The sequence below is a fragment of the Crotalus tigris genome, unplaced genomic scaffold (assembly GCF_016545835.1).
Source record: "Crotalus tigris isolate CLP2741 ecotype Arizona unplaced genomic scaffold, ASM1654583v1 scf7180000017685.4511686, whole genome shotgun sequence".
Lineage (NCBI taxonomy): Eukaryota > Metazoa > Chordata > Lepidosauria > Squamata > Viperidae > Crotalus > Crotalus tigris.
This window is the reverse complement of record NW_024096565.1, coordinates 2,141,125-2,161,801: the sequence shown is the minus strand read 5'-3', so window position 1 is coordinate 2,161,801 and position 20,677 is coordinate 2,141,125. Positions and strand designations below refer to the sequence as shown.

The 20,677-nt window shown below is 39.5% G+C and overlaps 1 protein-coding gene across 5 annotated transcripts in view; it reads right to left on the bottom strand.

Annotated features, from left to right (window-relative positions):
* Positions 1–14,032, bottom strand: part of CFAP99 (cilia and flagella associated protein 99) — a 40,172-nt gene extending 26,140 nt beyond the window's left edge. Inside the window, exons 1-6 of one of the 5 annotated variants that reach the window (XM_039337704.1) lie at positions 13,729–14,032; positions 11,818–11,945; positions 8,645–8,795; positions 6,429–6,523; positions 2,488–2,600; positions 1,190–1,358 (exon numbers count right to left, since the gene is read on the bottom strand). In XM_039337704.1, coding sequence (XP_039193638.1) covers positions 1,190–1,358; positions 2,488–2,600; positions 6,429–6,523; positions 8,645–8,795; positions 11,818–11,934 — 645 coding nt within the window. In that variant the 5' untranslated portion in view covers positions 11,935–11,945; positions 13,729–14,032. The remainder of the gene's footprint in view (positions 1–1,189; positions 1,359–2,487; positions 2,601–6,428; positions 6,524–8,644; positions 8,796–11,817; positions 11,946–13,728) is intronic. The other 4 variants (XM_039337703.1, XM_039337701.1, XM_039337700.1 and 1 more) reach the window with 4 other exon arrangements.
* Positions 14,033–20,677: the final 6,645 nt, after the last annotated feature.

The window sequence follows — 20,677 nt, the reverse complement described above, 5'->3', positions numbered from 1 at the left end:
CAGACCCCAAACCCCTCACCTATTCTCTTTTGCCTTCTATTCTTTTGGGGCCTGCCATTCTGTTGGGGGAGGGGGTGCATGAGGGCATATGTTGGTAACTTTCGCTTTCCTCTTTCTTTGTCTGACCTCCACCTTTTGAGTATGGAATGCGTCTCCTTATCTAGGAGACAGCTGCAAGGAAATGAAAGCTGAGATGCGCGCCTACCATACCAGTCAGCCGACCATCAAGCCACCTGTGGATTGGCTGGAGTTCAAACGGACATTATGACTTCGGTGGGAGGGGGCATATTGCTTGCTTTAATTATATCATTCATGTGGGCTTTTCTTCAGATCTCGCCTTACATTCCCTGCTATCACTAGTCCCTAATAAAAGTAACTTTTGAGACAATGCCTGTTTCAAGAGTTCTGCTTTCTTGGGTGATTAATTGAAGTGGGTCCTGACAGCAGTTCTGTTGGGATGTTTTTGATTACTCCCCCTATAGCCCAGATTTGGCGCCGAGCGACTACCACCTCTTCAGGCACATGAAACAGTGCCTTGCGTCGCGCCGCTTCGACATGACAATGCACTTCACGATGCTGTTACAGGGTGGCTTCGTTCCCAGGCAGGAGATTGTTTTGGAGAAGGAATTTCAAACCTTGTAAGACGTTATGACAAGTGCCTCAATTTGAATGGTGATTATGTTGCAAAGTAATGTAATGTTGTAGTTTTCTAATGTGTATAATAAAGGTTTTGTATCTGCGAGTGTCTGTCATTGATAACCAAACTGAGGTTTATTTCTGAATTGGCCTCGTACATTCCAAACATGATGTATATTTACTAGTAGCCCCTAAACGTTCACACTTTCCTTGGATTGAATTGAAATGGTGGCTCTTTTAAGCGAGGGTGAAATTCTTTTCTCTTAAATGTGAGTCATTTTGAATTTGCTGAGAGATATTAGAAACATTTTGCTTCCTCTCCTGATTTTATCATCTGTTCTGGCATATGGCAAAACTATGCTGGCTCAGGAATTCTGGGAGTTGAAGTCCACGAGTCATAAAAGAGCCAAGGTTGCCTATCCCTGGCCTAGAAGAAATCCAAGTTGTAGGAAGTTGTTTTACAAAGTATCTGTGTTCTAAAGCTGAAGCTTAGGATTCAAATACTTTCAAAAATTAATCAAGCTTTTTTGGTATAGAAAAATACAGAACTCACAGGTCTTGTTTTCTCTTGTTGTGGAATTTGCTCAGGAATCAGTATAGCTCGTGGATTAGGGATCGTCAAGTTAAATTCATTTGGCTCAGTCTTCTTTAAAGTTGTAGTAGTGTGTTTATCTGCAATATTATCGAGCTGATTGATCAATTCCTGTATTTTTGGCTGCCATCTTCCAGGAAGCCAAACAAACAAGCAAAAATACAGTTTTATTTTTATTTTGGGTTCCATCTGCTTAATAATACTAGCATAAGCAATTTTAGTTATTTTATAGAATTTAAACATGTAGATTGGTCCTGAACTGGAAGTCCAATACATGTTGAACTATAATAATTACGTCATTTGGAGTAAATCCACGCTTTATTTGCATGGTTATTCAATATCTGTATAAAGTAACTAGTTGTTATTCAGTTGTTATATACTGCTTCAATCTTTTTACAATGGACTCTATCGGACCAATGACATATTACCCCATGTTTTTATTTTTTCTACTTTTAATATAATGCTCATTCAAACAATCATGCTTAATATTATGGGATGTTTAGCAAACTGACCAATGTTGATGTAATTGGAAATGATGGTTTCCTCCATCCAATCAAGTTTTCTTTTATATTGTATTTCCTCTATTAAGTATATATATTTCAAGGATTCCGAGGCTTTTTTCATAGAGAGACCCTTATCAAAATAATAAATTGTATAAATGATCTTCTGATTTGGTTGCTTATTGGAGAAGAGTGTGCCGTGGCAGAATTTAGAGACCATTTGGCCATCATTCCAAGCCTTCTGATTGTTAGACTACATTCCCAGTTCCTGCAACTGTTCATCATGTTTTAGCCTCCAGACTCCTAATTGTCTTTGTTGCGCTTCTCTGTACTCCTTATAAAATCTCAACATAATTTTTGTATCAGAATGAATAAAATTGAATACTGTATTCCAAGTGTGGTCTTATCAGTGCAGTATAAAGTGATACTAATACTTCATGTGATCTTGATACTATCTCTAATACTTACTACTTCTTTTCTATCAGACTGAAACAGAATCATAAAAATCTTGAAAAAGGTTTTACAATGAGCTCGTAATTGGTTAATATAACTAAAACTACATGATTTTGTTGTTACATGCACCACAGAATTTACACAAAAGGGACAACAGTTCCAATCTCAGTTAAGTAGAGATTCAAATGAACAGTATTACTTAAGATGCAGTTCCATTCAAACAGCAAATCATGCACATTTTTGAGAAATATGTCCTGACAATGCATTGGGAGTTACTTGAGAAAGCATGTCTACAATTACTCTTACCTTTGCAGTGGTTCAATCCAGTTTTCATTTACATAAACCGAATCATAAATCTGACTCCATTCATCTTTTATCCATGTTTGCAAATTCATCACATTGAAAAAGAACCTAAGGAACTGAAAAGACTCTATGCATCAATGAAAGAAGCTTAATCAAAAAATTATTTGCCTTGAAATCAGATCACAGTTTCTATTTTCAACAATAACTCATTCATAATTTCTATTGAAATATTGCCTAGAGCACCAGATACGATCATAGGTATTTTCCATCAGAATTGAGAAAATGGCTATTTTGGAAATTCCACTTTCCTCCATATTTGTATTCTGTAAATAAGCTCTAGAGCAGGGCTTTTCAACCTTTTCACCCATTGTACCACTTTTAGGATATGGCAATATCTGAGTACCACCAGTCACCTAGCAAGGTGTCAAAAACTTGATGACCCCTCCCAAAAAAGGAAAAAAGTGATAAAGTACAGGTAGTCCTCGACTTACAACAGTTCGCTTAGTGACTGTTCAAAGTTACAATGGCACTGAAAAAAGTGCCCCTCAAGGTACAGCCAAGCAAGACACCTGACTGCCCGCCCGGCTGTGCTCTCATTCCCCTCCCCCGCTACCACTTTTCTAGGATGGTTGCGTACCACCTGCCAGGTGCCAATGTACCACAGGTGGCACCCATACTACTGGTTGAAAAGCCCTGCTCTAGAGCAAGGGTGTCAAACTGCTGGCCCGCAGGCCAGTTGCATCATATGGAGGCCGCGCCCATCCAGCTCTGGCAATGCAAAAAAAAGTCACAACATATCACATGACGCGGCGAGTTTGACACCCATGCTCTTGAGTTTCAGAACCTCCAAAATACATTGTGTGCACAATTAATAGGCAAGTGAGTATTTTGACCATATCATCCTTTTCATACATATTTTCCACCTTCAAGCTTTATAAACTTCAACGATTAGTGGATATAAGCATGTTAGCTGATGTGCATTTGTGTAACGAAGGAGGGTATGGCTTAAGGAGATCAACACCCTATATCAAGGTATGCATAATTATTAGGCAGCTTCTTTTCCTCAGGCAAAATGGGCCAAAAAAGAGTTTTAACTGACTCTGAAAAGCCGAACATTGTGAAAATTTCAGAGGGATGTAACACGGTTGAAACTGCTAAGATATTGAGGCGTGATTACAGAACCATCAAATGTTTTGTTGCAAATAGTTAACAGGGTCGCAAGAAACGTGTTGAGAAAAAAAGACGCAAGATTTGAGAAGAATCCAGCATGAAGCTACCAGGAACCAATTATCCACCAGTGCTGTCATATTCCAGAACTGCAACCTACCTGAAGTGCCTAGAAGTACAAGGTGTTCAGTGCTCAGAAACATGGCCAAGATAAGGTAGGCTGAAACCCAACCACCAATGAACAAGACAAGTAAGTCAAAATTGCAAGTTTAGTAAAGGCCTTAAAGATGAAATAATAATGACATGGCCCCCTTCCTCATCTGACCAAAACCCTATTGAGAACTTGTGGGCCTTTCTTAAATGGGAGATTTACAGTGAATGAAAACAATACATCTCTTTGAACAGTGTCTGGAAGGCTGTGGTTGCTGCTGCACAAAACATTGATACGTCAAAAGATCATGAAACTGACAGACTGTTATTGAAAAGAAAGGTGGCTATATTGGTCACTGATTTTTTTTAATATCAGAAATGTTTTTTTGTATATTTTAAGTTGTTTCTTTATTATTCTCACTTTAACAGATGCAAGTAAATAAGTGAGATGGACAAGTTTTCATTTAGTTGCATAATAATTCTGCACACTAATAGTTGCCCAATAATTGTGCACACATAGATATTCTCCTAAGCTAAAACCTCACTTTTACTTTCTTAAATATTCAGGTTTGAGGTTTATTAACATTTTGGATTGATCGAGAGCACTGTAGAAAGAAAATTAATCCTCCAAAATACAACTTGCGTAATAATTGTGCATACTGTGTAGTGTACAGTCTGGTACAAAGATCTACGAAACACCATGGATGTACTTATCATCACAATAATAATAAAATACAAGGACTGAATGAAATATAATGCCTCCAGTGTTGTAGTTTTCTAATAGATAGCAATAGCAATGGTGGGAAATTGCAATGAGAAAATGATGTGTTGCTATTGTGATATGGAAGACTGCCATGAGTATTTGTCAGAACAGTTTCAACAATGTGGAGTTTTTGGTACTCTGTACAAGACAGAAAAAATCCACTAGTGGTGTCAGCAGGAGCCAACAGAGATATATGGCAGAGTGCCGAACAGCCAAAAGGGGAGGAGGGAACAGGCAGGAAGGCAAATCAGATTTCAGAACAGGAAAATGTGAGATACTTTCCTAACACACAGTCCAACCAAGACTGAGAGGACTGCTGTTGCTACTCAGCAAAGTAACGTGATGTTTTGCTTAACAAGTGCTTCACTTAACAACATAAATTCCAGTCCCAATTAAGGTCATAACCCAGAGACTAACTGTATTGGCTTGCATTTTAGTATTGATTTCACATAAAATCAAAGTACATGAACATGAACATACATTTCTTGGTACAGTATGTTGCAATGGGAAGTACAAAAATACGTAAGTCAAAGATTATTAGATACATTAAGTAAAATTGCAAACAGAAATGTCTGTTAGGAAAATATACAGAAAAATGCATATGAATTCAGTGCAGACTTTAACCCATCTTCCTATAAAAAATTGCAGTGACAGGATGAAAAATAAAAAACTGGCAAAAGAAATAACTATCACCCCCCCCCCCCCTAAGTAGTATTAAAAAAAGCAGTTTGCAGCTTTCTATCTGGCTCAATGTGAGAAGTCAATATGCCTTTAATACAATAAAAACGAATAATCAGCAATTTCTCTTGAGAAAAATCTGAAACTTGTTAGAACAATAAAGGGAAAAGAATTTTATGCAGTTGATTTTAATGAGTTTCTGCTATTTGAAGCAATTTCTTCAATTAGAATAAGAGAGGGTAATTCTTTCAGCTCAGAATTTTAGATTTTATTAAAGGACCCTCCAAGATTTAAATGAAAATTTTGAGGGCCCATGGTAGCCTGAGTTGGAACATTCCATTTTATCTGCCCTTTGATGAAGACCAGATCAGGAAATAGACGCTATTAGAAATATTAGAAGTCTTGTTCGTTGATATAAGCTACAGTAACATAATCTGGAAAGCCTGACAGTTTCTCTTTCTCCCCTCTCTTCCCTAAAGTAGCTGTGGGCCAATCCGAAGCTTTTACCTCATCCCCTCTTACCCTTCTGATTTAAGCTGATGTTTTTGTAACAACGGCTATACACTTTCTTCAAATCTATTTCCATTCTCCTCTACAAATTTTGTTTCTGCCATCTGGGTTTGATCTAGTAGGCTAATAGCGGCAACTATTCATGGTGTGTTGTAGTCCAACTATTTGAAAGATTCTAAACAATGAAAATAAAGTAGTTGCTATTTCTTTTTTATTGAGTGGATAAAAAATGCCTTCATTATAAAGTAGCATAATCTTCAATTGTTGTCAATACCTAGATTTTCTTCCAATGTAGTTACAGTGGTTTTATGTATGGTGCTAAGGAATATATTTGATTTGGCTTTGCCTTAGACTCTTACACAGTCTATAAGCCATGCCTCATCATTTAGCACTGGATGCCAACCTTGTGTTGTCCTAAATATATTAATTTTGTAACTTGCCTTTTTAAAATTTTGAATACTGTATATTTATAACTTGTAGTATATGAGGAACGCTGAACAAATTCTCAGAAGACTCGAAGACTCGTCCACTGCAAATACAAGATAAGTACTAAAAGTAGTAGCTTTGAACAGTCATTCACTATTTAAAATATTCAAAAAAATTCCATACAACTTAAAATCCAAGAATATTGGGTTATTTTTATTTAATTCCGATGAAATGCAAATATTTTAATTACCTTACATATCTTAGCAGCATCTATTGATTTGATGATTTTCCTGAACTGCTGAAGTCCTAGTTCCTCTAGTCGAAAAGTAGCCAAATAACAAATAACTAGAAAAGACACATACATTAATATTCAAGACAAAGTGAATAATTATGCTTATTAAAGATTTCTACTTAAAATTTCTTACTAATATTTCTTACAATTCTCCAAATACAGGTATTCAAAAGTGGAAATGGAGGCAAATGATAAAATTCATCACAATGTCATAACACAGAGTGCATGACTTAATATTCATATAGCCAGTGTTGGGGCACAAATACAAAAGACTGATGGTTTATGTTGTTATGATATGTTGCACATCTTATTTTTTTTTCATTATTGCACATTGTACTTGACACACATATATATATAACAACTGTTACTGGTTGGTAGGTAGGTAGGTAGGTAGACAGACCGATCATAGAGAGCCAACGCAGAACTAAGGAGAAATTTCCTGACAGTTAGAACAATTAACCAGTGGTATCTGGTTAATTCAGAAGTTAATTAAGAAGAGATTGGACAACTATTTGTCTAAAATGGTATATGGTTTCCTGACTGGGCATGGGGTTGGACTAGAAGATCTCCAAAGTCCCTTCCATCTCTGTTATTTTGTTATTCTGTTCTGTTAATGTATCTTCTAAACACCAGTATTTCTACAATATATTTTTGTTGGCAAAAGGCATCTCAGAAGACATTTGGCCCATAGAGGAGATACCTGATGATTTTCATGATGCCGTTTGTGGCTCATTATAAAAATAAGGGAAGCAAATCATACTGTGGAAACTGCAGAGGTATCTCACTGTTGTCCATCTTCACCCACATTCTCCTGAACAGACCTGTCACTCACAAGACTGAGACTTGTCAGTCTGGAAAAGAAACCTCCCAAAGGGCAATGTGGCTTTCACCAAAACAACAGATAAGGTATTTGCCAGGAGGCAAATCTAAGAGACATGCATCAAACAAAACATTTTTTTTATTCTGTCTTCATTGACTTGACAAAGGCATTTGACACTTGAAAAAGGAATGTTTTTTGTATCATCTTGAGATGTTAACTGTAATCCTATTCAATCTGTTCTTTGCTTACATGTTGTCATGCTGTTGAAGGTCTGAGGGAGTGAGTGTACATCATTTACTGATTGGACAGCTCTCTCCTTGAGCTTCACGGCTTGAATGCACAGACAAAGTGCCCCCATGCAGTCATTTAAGAAACCCTTTTTGTTGATTACAGTACTGTGCACTCCTGGTGCACAAAGACAGCAAACTATAGTTGATGCTGAACAAATTCTCAGAAGCTGCTGTGTTCTGCAGCCTGGACAAAACTGAAGTACTTTATTTGGCCAAATACCAAGTCTGTAGAACAAAACAAAATTACTATTGATAACACCCAGATGACAAACATAAACAGCTTCAAATACTTGGGAAGCATCATCTAGAGTAATGGGCCTTTGGACAAAGAAATTGATTCCAGGATCAGCAAGATCAACCAGATTCTGGGGCAGCTGCGTACTACAGTGCCCAATCAATACAACATCCATATCTCCACAAAACTAAGTCTACAGAGCTGTCATTGTCCTTCCCCTCTTATATGGATGTAAGTCCTGCACTCTGCCCTTAAGGCACATCAGACAACTGGAGAAATTTCGCATGAACACTCTCTGCTCCATCCTTGGAATTCATTGGCAAGACAGTGTCTCTAATCTGGAGGTCTTTGATCATGTAGAGTCCACCAGCAGTCCCAGATAAAATGGATGAGCCACATCATCAGAATGCATGACTGCCATTTGCCTTGTCAGTTATTCTGTAATGTGCTGAAATCTGGAAAGAGACCTTGAGGTTGACCACATAAGCATTACAAAAAAATTGTGAAAGCCCAGTGTGAAATCCAGCCAAGAAAACTAGAAGCTGCAACTGATGACAAAACTCACTGGGCAGCCCTGTGCTGAAACATCTACCAGCTTTGAAGATAAATGTGCCAACAACTGATAGAAAATGGTGAGTAGGGTCATAGAATAACATCCACAGTTACTAGAACATAGAATCGTAGGTTGGAAGGCTATTAGTCTAATTAATTTTACAGCAAGTACCAAGGGAAATTAAAAACAAATTGGTATCTTCAGGACACTGCTTATTTTAGTTTGGACAAATTTTCTTAGCATTATTATATTCTCTCTCTATAAAGGAATACTTACCAATATACATGTTACGCTCAGATAATAGGCAATGTTTACCATCTTGGATATAAAATGCATTGACTACCACATCCAATATAGTTTTATATTCTAAACAGCCACACAGGATATCCATTACAGGTACAGGGATTTCATCTGTTACTTTGAAAATCTAAAGAAACAGAATTAATTTAAATATAAAAACAAAAACTTAATATATGTAAATAAATGTCATCATATAATGTAAAATAATGGTAGTAATATTAGCTACTATTGTCCAAAAGGTATAACCAAAACGTATTAGTATACATTTTAAGTAGTACAAAAAGTACAAAGCGTAATTATCCACCATGAATTAATCCAAGCAACATGTAAAGTAAAAGAATTGTGTGATAGCTGGTCCAGGAAAAATCAGATCTAACTGGATTGAAGAATTAATCACTGACTCAAAATTCATGTAATAATTGGATTTTAAATATGTCTCAGTATGCAATAGCAGATTCCCCAGATAATATTTAATAAAATCTGTATAAGAATGTAATATGCAGAAAAGAATGCATCACACTGAATAATTATGTGTAAAACTCCATATCCTGATTCAGAACATTCTTGTTTTCTCCTGGAAACTATCAATTCAATCATTCCAAGTGAACTTTCTAGAACAAAAAATTGTGTTCTAAATGTTGTCTGTTGCCAGGCGTCTTCTAGGACAGTGGTTCTCAACCTGTGGGTCGGGACCCCATTTGGGGTCGAACGACCATTTCACGGGGGTCTCCAAACAACACAGTCCGCCATTTTTTTCCCCTTTTCCTTAGCTGTGCTACTTCCTTTTATTCTATTGGCTTTTGAAAGCCAATAGAATAGACTTTCTTGAATAGAGTCTAATTCTATTGGCTTTCAAAAGCCAATAGGAATTGTTCAGGCTGTCTCTGCCCTGCTGAGCCCACCAAAAGTCCCATTCTGCAAACGGTGCTGCACCAGTTGAGTAGTCCTCGACTTACGACCAGTTGGGGGTCGCGGCATTAAAAAGGTTGAGAACCACTGTTCTAGGGGAAAAACTAAATGTTTAAAAAAAATAAACTGAAGTTTAATTTTGCTGCTGGTTTACTGTTAACTACACACATACAAACACACAAACATACATACATATTTGATAAATCACACATCAAACTGATTGCAAATAGATAAAGTTTATAAATTCTGGGCCTGCTTTGTAAGGGGGGGGAAGCTATCATTGTGGCAATATATTAATCAATATTCAATGGCAGGGACAATGTATACAGTATGTGTTTTTGTTCTTTGTCTTTTCTAATACACATTTTTTTCTTTTAATGTTATCTCTAATTTTTTTGTAACAATTTTTATTTTACATAAATTATTATGTAATTTAACTTTCTGAATAAAATTTATTGCGAAAAAAAGGGAAGTTAACTACTAAATCTGAAGGGATGATTAGCATAAGTGGAAATGAAAAGGAATGAAACTTTAAATCCTACAAATGTCCCTAAGACTTAGGAATTAATCCATATCTACCAAATCCACTTGGGAGACCAGAATATGCCACAGCAAAGTCAAGGAAATAAAGGTAGTCAGTAGTGGGTAGAATAAATAGTAAAGTCAGCTGGGGCCAGCAGAGTAAGCGCAGTACAGGACAGAAGGGCTAAGTGGAGTCTAGGACAGCAGAGTGCAGGTAGAGCTACAGGGAGATAGGAGGAAGAGTTGAAACACCCTGTGGTTGTAAGTGCAGATGGGCTGCCAAGCACCCGTATTTGAATCACGTAACTGCAACAGCTATAATTTCAAGAACTGGGTGTAACTACCATTCATTTATTCAGTGCTGCAGCAACTTTGCTGAAGAATGATCATTATAGGAGAACTACCCATAATTACTTTTTTTTAATACGAATCCCATTTCAGAATATGCCATTATTCAGAATGACAAATATAACTTGAGTTGCTTGTAAGAAATAGCATTATATTAAGAAGCCTGACTCACAAGAGTGATTCCCGGGAATTTTCTATCCATGGAGTATAATTCAATAGCCAATGAAATACATAACAATTTGTCATTAATGTTACTTACAGTATTTACAGAAGTATTAAGGATCTCTTATCAGACATTAAAAGGATTGATTCACCAATGTCTGAAAAGGTCCTATAAAGGAGGAATTAGATGACATACAGGTAGTCCTCAACCTACAACAGTTCATTTAGTCTAATGAAGGCAAATATGCGTGTCCCAGGATAACGTTGTAGGATTCAATCTGGGTCAGTCTCCGGGATCAGAGGTTTTGTCTTCTGAGCTTTCCGAGTCGTGCTGGAGCCCATCCTCAGGGAACTTCTCTCTGGCAGTTCATTTAGTGACCATTCAAAGTTACAAGGGCACTGGAAAAAGTGACTTATGACTGTTTTTCACACTTACGACCATTGCAGCATCCCTATGGTTACGTGATAAAAATTCAGCAGCTTGGCAACTGACTCATATTTATGACGGTTGTGATGTCCCAGAGTCATGTGATCACCTTTTGTGACCTTCTGATAAGCAAAGTTAATGCTGAAGTCAGATTTATTTAACAACCACACTATTAACAACAACTGCAGTGATTCACTTAATAACTGTGGCAAGAAAGATCATAAAATGGGGCAAAATTCATTTAACAACTGTCTCACTTATCAACACAAATTTTGGGCTCAACTGGAGTCCTAAGTCAAGGATTACCTGTACAGAGAAGTTCTCCTATAATGGAAGAGAAGCAGCATATCTTGGGTTCTTTTTTTAAAAAAATCTGTTTCTAATTCTGATTCTGATTCCTAGACTAGATTCCTAGACTAGATGCCTAGGCAGGAATTGGTTATTTACAATAAATGAAACTTCTCTATCTACTAGCACAGAGTTAGGTCCAGATACAGGTTTATCAAATTTTAATTGTTTTAGGGAATTTAGATGTCCAGAATTCATTCAAGTCATCTTTTTCTTTCTTACCACTGAAGAAATAATAAAAAAAACAAAAAAAAACCTAAGACTACTTTAGACAGTCTTAATTGGTTAGAAAATTAGTTTAAAACTAGATAATTAGGAACAAATGAGAAATAAAAAGAACTAGGTAGTGGAGATAATATATATATATATAGTATTTTAAATAATACATATTTTAAATGTGCATTTTCTAAAAGCTTCAAATTACATCTCATACCTGTAATACTTTAGCTGATTCATTCAAGAAATGCCCAACGTTCTCATTTTCAGGATGGAATTTGTTAAGCTGCTGAATTATTATTTCAATGTGTCCCAATGGGCCAGCCATCTTCATTCTGCACAAACCTAGAATCATTAAGTGTCTACATTTCGTCAGTTATAATTTAATTTTAAGCATATAATCATTACTGAAATAATATAATTTTGCTTGATCAGATTGTCTCCTAATACAGATATAAATATTGGTATACCTGAAACCTCCAGAATTAATTTGTCAGATGAGCAAATTCATTCATATATTTGTTTGCTTTTGAACTATAACTGCTCTTCAGAGCGAATACTGTAAGATTTTTCATTCTTAATAGGAAGGAACCCTTGACTACTGGGGCAATAGTTAATTCAGAAGTATTAACTGTCTGCCATTTAGCTGGCATTCACCATGGAACCAGCCACAAAAGTAAGGGATTTGAATATTTTTGGTATTAGCATGGCACAAATAAATTAGCAATATGTATCACATTTAACCAAAGGTGCTATGAAATCAAAACTATACCCTACATCTTAATGCACAAACAGGGATATAAAAAACTATAAGGATATAAAAGAGTATTCTCTTTTAAGTCACTTTCAAAGCAGTACAGTCTTAGACTACACTAGACTGGAAAGATTTCATTAATATTTTATTTTAAAAAACAGTGCTAGAGAAGATTGTGTTCTGACAGTTTCTCAGAAAGTAGGGTTCAGAAAGTGATGAGCTAGACTACTTTCTAATCCAGCGGCCAGCTTCCTATAAATGACTTTGGTTCCCCTTGTATCGTAATTATTTACATGAAGGTGTCTGGAGCAAAGTTGTTTTTAAAAACTGTAAATCTCCTGCAGCCTCTATTTCTACAGTACACAAAGATAAATATATTTAACAATTTGGAATCCTGCATAGTTAACCCACAGTTCTAATCTCCTTGCCATCTCTTTGTCATATTAAGTAATCACTGCTGAATTTTCTACTCACTACACCATTCATTGTTCTAATCCTCTAAGCTCTTAAACCTCTTATCGGTTTATAAGCAGCATATTTTAAGGGAATATTAAAGCTGTACATCTGCCAGCCCTACAAGTTAGCCTTACAATGATATCTAAGCTAGGACTATGTTTATTGTGACAGCTATAGTAACAGAATCTTGCAAGTCTGCATGTGCTTCCCTCCCCATTTCTATGAACTGGGGAGGAGGCAGGTAGTCCTCGACTTAGGACCACAATTGAGTTCAAAATTTCTGTTAAGTGAGACATTTGTTAAGTGAGTTTTGCCCCATTTTACAACATTTCTTGCCAAAATTAGGTGAATCACTGCAGTTCTTAAGTTAATAACACGGTTGTTAAGTGAATCCGATTTCTCCATTGACTTTACTTGTCAGAACACTGTCCCAGGACACTGTGATCATCATAAATGTGAGTCAGTTGCCAAATGTCTGAAATTTAATCACACTACCATGGGGATGCTGCAACAGTCTAAGTGTGGAAAACAGTCATAAGTCACTTTTTTCAATGCTGTTGTAAGTTTGAACAGTCACTAAATGAACTGTTGTTAAGTTAAGGACTACCTGTACTCTCTTTAGATCTCTTCTTCTTGATTTTGCACAACAGCAGCACCAAAACAAAAGTTCTGTGACTGTGCTCCAATAAAGGCACCCAGGGTAATCTGTAATATCCTGGATCCCAAGGATAAGCCATGCAAATCATAGAGGATTTGCACCTCAAGTTCATGGGTGTTATGGCCGGGCCAAAAAACAGGACGGCGAGTCTCATGCATGCAGACTCATACTTTGGTATCACAGAACATATAAACAAAAAAAAAAATCAATTTACCAATAAATATAGAGAGACTCAAGCTTTAAATCCAAATATCTCTTACGTTTTACAAGTTGCAATCAAAGGCGCGTGGTTTCCAGGAGAGTTATTTTCAACGGACCCCTCCTGTTTTCAGGTATACTGAAGCGAATTATTCACTTTTCTATTTTGGCTCCTCTCAACATTTGCTTGTCAACGGTGCGAAGCTGCTACGAAAGGGCGGGGCCGAAGCCCTGAAGCGGCTGACTCCCGCGCGCGATTCCCTCCCTGGCGTCGTCGCCCGGCTGTTGAGGCGGCGTAGAAGGCCGCGGGCAGCCGCTGTGTGTCGCTTAGCAACCCTTAAAACGCTGTGTGTCGCTTAGCAACCCTTGAAACAGAGAGGCGGCTGCAAAAGCCGGAACAGATTATAACCAGGCGGACGGACTCGTTTCCGAAGTTGAAGGGACGGAGGAGAACAAGAGTCTTTCAATAACTTTTACGAAGCAGCTTTAGAGAACCCGAAGTTAGTATTAGCGAGTTCCTAGTGTTCTTTATAGACTTCATACATGATTTAAATCCTCGACCTGCTAGACTTTTCTCCACTGAATGGGGCGATAAGCAGGGACAATCCCACGCAATTTTCCCCTTGGACCTGTGTCAGACTACTTCATTGGTAAAAGCCTTTGTCCTTTCTTATTGGACTTTCAAATTCATTATCACACTGAAAGAGATAAATACGCTAACATTTTAAACTATACGTTTTTGAAACTTTTCATCTAAAGAAGAGTTTGGTCCCTGGAAATGAATTAGCATAAGTCCTGACCTGTTAAAGTGGAATATTAACCTTAGAGAAAGTGCTCAGTTTAGATTTGCTTCTTCCTACTGAACTCTTAATATGTTGGGTCCGGATTTATCTAACATACACACAGTGGAAGTCACAGCAGTATACCAGAATATTGGTATTTAGTCAAACTGATGCATTTCCAACAAACCTTGACATCACTTCTGGATCTGCAAATATTTAAATAAAATCACTGTCTCTAAATTTATGAGGGTCCTAATTTGGCATGGTTCAATGTACTCCCACCAACAATTTTAGAAGAAAGATATAGGCATCTAATACACAGCTATCATACAAACAAATAATAATCTTGAGAAGATTAATAATAATAATTTTGAAGAAGATGAAGCATCTTGTTGGATCCTTCTATCATGGAAAGGTCTTTGCTTTCCTGTTTTTTTTTCAAAAACAAAGAAAAGTTTAATGCAGAATTATACATATTTATTGTAGAACATAAAATACATCATACAATCTTGTATGAGAACGCTATATAAACAAAACTCTAATTTTATCTGATAAAGAAATGTTCATGTATTCAGTATTCTAAAATTAAGGTTAGCTTTGTTATGCAACATTGCACAATTCATAGTTATTTTTTATGCTGTAGAGCCACCTTGTGGTCAGAGAAGAAGAAAAATGCAGTTTTGAAAACCAGGGAAGTTTGATGTATTGATGTCTTATGACAAAAGTACTTTAATTCTAAAATGAAAACTAATACTGCAATCAAAACAGGAAGTCAACTAAATGTGGTTAAGTGAACAATATGGTTGTTAAATAAATCTGGCTTCCTCATTGACATTGGTGATCAGAAGATTGCAAATGATGATCACGTGACCCCAGGCCACTGCAACTGCATAAATATGAGTCAATTGCCAAGCATCTGAATATTGATCACATGACCATGATGCTGCAACAGTTGTAAGTGTGAAAAACAGTAATAAATCACTTTTTTCAATGCTGTTGTAACTTTGAAAGGATACTAAATCCACATAAGTAAGGTGACCAACAGTCCTCCTTTAGGGAGGACAGTCCTCTTTTTGTAAGTTCTGTCCTCCCTCGAAAAGTGTCCTCCTATATGTCCTCCTTTTCGATATTTGAAGACTAATCTGCAGGGCTTTTTTTTCTCATAGAATGCTCAAAACGGCGTTCCGGCACCTTTTTTTGATGGTTTTTTTTTCAACTTTTGCATGATCTGTGCTACTCCCCCTATTGGCTTTCGAAAGCCAATACCCGGCCGGCAAACTTTGCACATGTAAGTTGTCTGCAGCTAAGGCGAATTGGCAGGAACTTTGCACCCCTCCCTGCTACCCAACTACACTATCTCCTAGTTAGTCCAGAAGATACCTGGAGAGACTGGAACGGTGACGCCACGGTAACTTTCTCTTGATCTTCGGCCCTGCTAGGGAAATAATGGCTGCGGGTGCAAGAGGCAGGGGCGGCGGGGTTGCTGCGGGCGAGGGTGTGAGGGGCGGTAATGATCCTGGTTTTTCTGTAGGGGTTCTGTAACTGGAACTAGAAACAGAAACAAATTGTGTAGCCTTGCCTAACTATTGCTATTTCGCTTCTGTTATCAGCGTTTGAGTCAGGGACCAATTTCATGCAAGCATGGGAAACATGTACACAAATGGGATGTACTGAAGGAAGGAATAAGGGAGTATACAGGAATGATCGATGTCTTATTTGTAATAACTGTTGTCTGATTTTTATTGGCTAACGAAGTTTATAAAGCAATGCTACTAACTTTCTGAGGCGTGGCACTTCTGAATACAACTGCTGCCAGTGTTCAGATTGTGTTCCCACCCAGGACTTAATTCGATCGAAATAAAAGTGCTGTACCTTTAAGAAGCCTCTGCTTGAGTTTTCATGATTGGATTTTTATGGTTTCTCAGGTTTTGCCAAGGGCCAGTGACCTTACAATATCTCTTTTTCAAATTTGTTTGTCTAAAAAGGGAAGCTTAGTGGCTGAATAGTATCGGTATTCTCTATAATAGGCTTCCTAGTAATTTGAATGTAGGCCTTGCACTACATCTCCTCTGAGGTAAAGCGGATCTTGAAAATAACTGGTTTTCCTGACTCTCCTGTCCAGGAAAAATGTGATTTTGTGATTTTTTCAAATTTGAAAATGGAAGTTTAATGGATAAATGGATATTCAGCATTGTTTCAAAGGGGCTCCTAACTGAAAATTATGCCTTGGACTGTATCCTGAGAGAATGTACTGATCCAGGAAACAATTGGTTTTTCAGTTCTTCCTGACAATGGAGAACATGATTACGTCTCTCTTTTTCAAATTTGATGTTTATCTGAAAAGGGAAGCTTAGTGGCTAAATGGGAATTTAGCATTCGCTGTAATGGGCCTCCTAAAAATTGCAGATTATGCCTTGGATTCTCTCTTCAGATCCCAAAACAAAGTGTTTTTCCTGGCTCTCTTTGCCAAGGACAACATGATTATGTGATTCTTTTTCAAATTTGATGTTTGTCTGAAATGAGAAGGTTATTCACTAAATGGGAAGTCGGTATTCTCTATAATGGGCTGCCTAGTAATTGCAACTTAGGCTTGTACTGCCTCTTCAGAGGTAGAGTGGATCTTTAAAATGACTGTTTTTTCTGGCACTCCTGGCCAGTGAAAAATATTATTTTGTGATTCTTTTTCAAATTTGAGAGTTTTTGTGACTCTCCTGGCCAGGGAAAACATGAATCATATTATTACACAATTCTTTTTCAGATCTGATGTTTGTCTGAAAATGGAAGCTTAATGGTTAAATGGTAAATCAGCATTGCTATAAAAGATCTCCTAACGATTGAAAAGTATGTCTTGGATTATCTCATGAGACAAGGCGTGTATCCTGGAAACCATTGGTTTTTCTGGTTCTCTTGATCAGGGAGAACATGATTACATCTCTCTTTTTCAAATTTGATGTGAAAATGACACACCGGCACTGAAAAATCTATGAAATATCCCACCAAGAGTCATAGTGTAAATCCTATGTGAATGTACATGTACAGTATTTGTTGCGTCCTTGGCGGGAAAACAGACACGAGAAGCAGCTGGAGTTCTCAGTTTCTTTTATTCAGCGTTCAGCTTACAGGAAGATGGCTTCAGCCTCGCCCAAACGCCTCGCAGCCTCTTATATAGGCAACTCCCGGGTAAATGGGTTACTTTTCCCGCGCCAGCACCCGCGCATGCGCACGGCGCTGGCGACAGCCTGTCTGGTCCCGGGCAGCTTTGCACCTGCCCGGGACTGCCTGCAAACGCCCGAGCCGTTTGCAAAGGCTCGGGACATAACACCCCTTTCCCCCGGGCTAAAACTACTACCAACATACAACATTTATTTTATATGACATTTTGCTCCCCAGTGCTCCCACTGTTTACTGGCCTTTGCCTTGCCAGCAATGTTATGTAGTCTTCTAGGTACTTAGGAGATTTCTTTGCTCTCTGTGACCTTCTTAGCTGTGGGTTACTGGCATAAGTCCCCTGACTGGAGGGAGGCGTGAGCCTGTTCTCTCTATTGTGCCCTGGTGTCTTCCAAGGACTGTGCCCCGATGCCTGGCCTGCTTGCTTGCCCACCGGGCTCGTCAGGCCAGGGCTTCTGTTGCTTTGTGACCTGGTTGACCTACCTAGCTGTAGACCCTCAGGCCCCTTGAAGTGATAGCCGCTGCTGGGCGTCTCTGTAGAACCTCCTAGGTCAGTCCAAGACCTGTCAGGAGGCTGTCCATTCCCTGAACCCCATTCTGTGCTCGGGCTCGTGTGGGTTTCTGTACTTTCCCAAAACTCAGGTGTTCCCTGATTTGTGCTAGGGTTGTTGTAGTCGGGACTTGGTTCCTCGACTAGCTCTGTGTATGTTTGACCCCCTGTAGGATTTGGGGTAAGGTCAGGCCAACTTTGGGGATTGTGTGCCAGCTCTCTTGCGGGGAATGATTTGTTGGGATGCCCCCGGGTATCCTCCGTGACTGGAGTGCTGTGTGACGTGTGTGGAACGTGAGTATGCCCCCGGGGTGACTCCCTGGCTGGAGTAGGCGTGGATGCCTGGTAGTTAGGTAAGCTCATGGAATTCTTGTTCGGAGCTCTCGCGGAACCCTGGGATGGGCCGTTTGTGGCTCCCTCAGTGGAGATGGGCAGCAGCTCTTGCCCTTCCCTTTGCTCCAAAGGGTCCCCCTCCCCCCCTGGAAAAGACCCAGGAGTCTCAGCAGAAAAGTCTCGCCTAGAGCGAAGTTGGTCGATGTGCCGACGCAGGACACGACCGTTGTCCAGGGCAACCTCGTAGGAGAGAGGACCTGTGATCCTGGACACAGAAGCGGGGACCCATGTATGACCAGGCCCGTAATTGCGAGCCCAAACCGGGGCACCCACAAGTAGTTGTCTAGGTGCCCTAGGATGTGAGGTAGAAGAAGGCAGTCTGTCCGGATGCAACCGGTCAAGTCTAGTAGTAAGTTGGCGCCCCCAACGAAGTTCAGCTGGACTTCTCCCTGTAGAAGTGGACGGTGTGGTGCGATAAGAAAGGAGAAAGTCAGCCAACCTGTGATGCCAGTCCCCGTAGGTGAGTCTCTTCAAGGCGTCCTTTGCGATGCGCACCATGCGTTCCGCCATACCGTTGGTGGACGGGTGAAAAGGCGCAGACGTGGCATGACGAATCAGGTTTGCCTGTAAGAAAGCTTGGAATTCGGAGGAGGTGAATTGAGGGCCGTTGTCGGACACAATGACATCTGGCAGCCCGTGTGCAGCAAAAATCCCCCTCAGTACCTGAATAGTCTTTGCAGTGGTGGTGGATGAGACAGGCACAACCTCAAGCCATTTTGAATGGCTGTCAACAAGGACCAAGAAGAACTGGCCCTGAAAGGGCCCAGCGTAGTCAATGTGCACCCTAGACCATGGGGACTGTGTTTCCTCCCATCTATGCACAGGAGCTTGGGGCATCTCTGGGCGAGATCGTTGGCAGAGGTGGCATGCGTGCACCTTAGCCTCAATATCTTTATCTAAAGCAGGCCACCACAAGTGGCTTCGTGCAAGAGCCTTCATACGAACAATGCCAGGATGACCCTCGTGGAGGGATTCTAAGACCCTAGTCCTCATTGAGGTGGGAATGACAACTCTGTTTCCCCAAAGCAGACAACCCTGAGAAAGGGACAGTTCGTTTCTTTTGGACCAGAAACTCTGAAACTCAGGACTAGGGCAGTGCTCAGGCCACCCGGACAGGACCCAGGAGCGGACACGTGAAAGTGTGTGATCTGTACCCGTTTCAGCGGTAACATCCCTGGCACTAAGAGGGAGCTCGGGCAAGGCTTGGATTGATAGAATGTTGACAGCTGGCGCGGGGTCAGCTTCTACTACTGGCAGAGGCAACCTACTGAGGCCATCAGCATGGCCCATTTCTTTCCCAGGCTTGTGGAGTAATGAAAAATCATATGCAGACAAGAAAATAGACCACCTAAGCATTCTAGGGGAAATGATGTGGGGAGTCTGCTTACGTGTGGTAAACAGTCCCAGCAGAGGCTTATGGTCAGTGAAGACCGTGAAATGCCTGCCATATAGAAAATCGTGGAATTTTTTAATTCCAGCAACAACAGCCAGAGCCTCCCTGTCTATCTGAGCGTAGTTGCGCTCGGCAGAAGACAGTGTTCTGGAGTAGTATGCAATAGGAACCTGAGTTCCATCAGACCTGAGGTGACTCAGGACAGCTCCAACCCCGTAGGGGGATGCATCACAAGCGATGCACACAGGAAGAGACTCGTTGAAATGTGCAAGAACACTGTTAGAAGTGAGCAAGGCCTTGACTTCTTTAAAGCAAGCCTCATGTGCTTGTGACCACAGCCACACAGCTTGTTTGTCTAGTAGCCTGTGAAGAGGCTCAGCTACACTAGCTTTATGTGGAAGAAAAGAATTGTAGAAATTCAGGAGGCCTAGGAAGGCCTGAAGTTCGGCCTTAGACTTTGGCCTGGGTGCTTGTAAAATAGCAGTTAGTTTGGATTCAGCAGGATGAATCCCAGCAGCATCAATTTTGAATCCCAGAAATTCAGTAGAAGGCACCCCGATCTTGCATTTGTCTTTTCTGAGCTTGAGGCCTGATTCCCTGAATCTTAACAGGACAGCCCTAAGTCTTTCAGCTAGAATGTGTGTGGAGTCTCCTGCAATCAAGACATCGTCAAAGTAGGGGCAGACCCCTGGTATACCTCGTAGTGTGTTTTCCATTACGCTTTG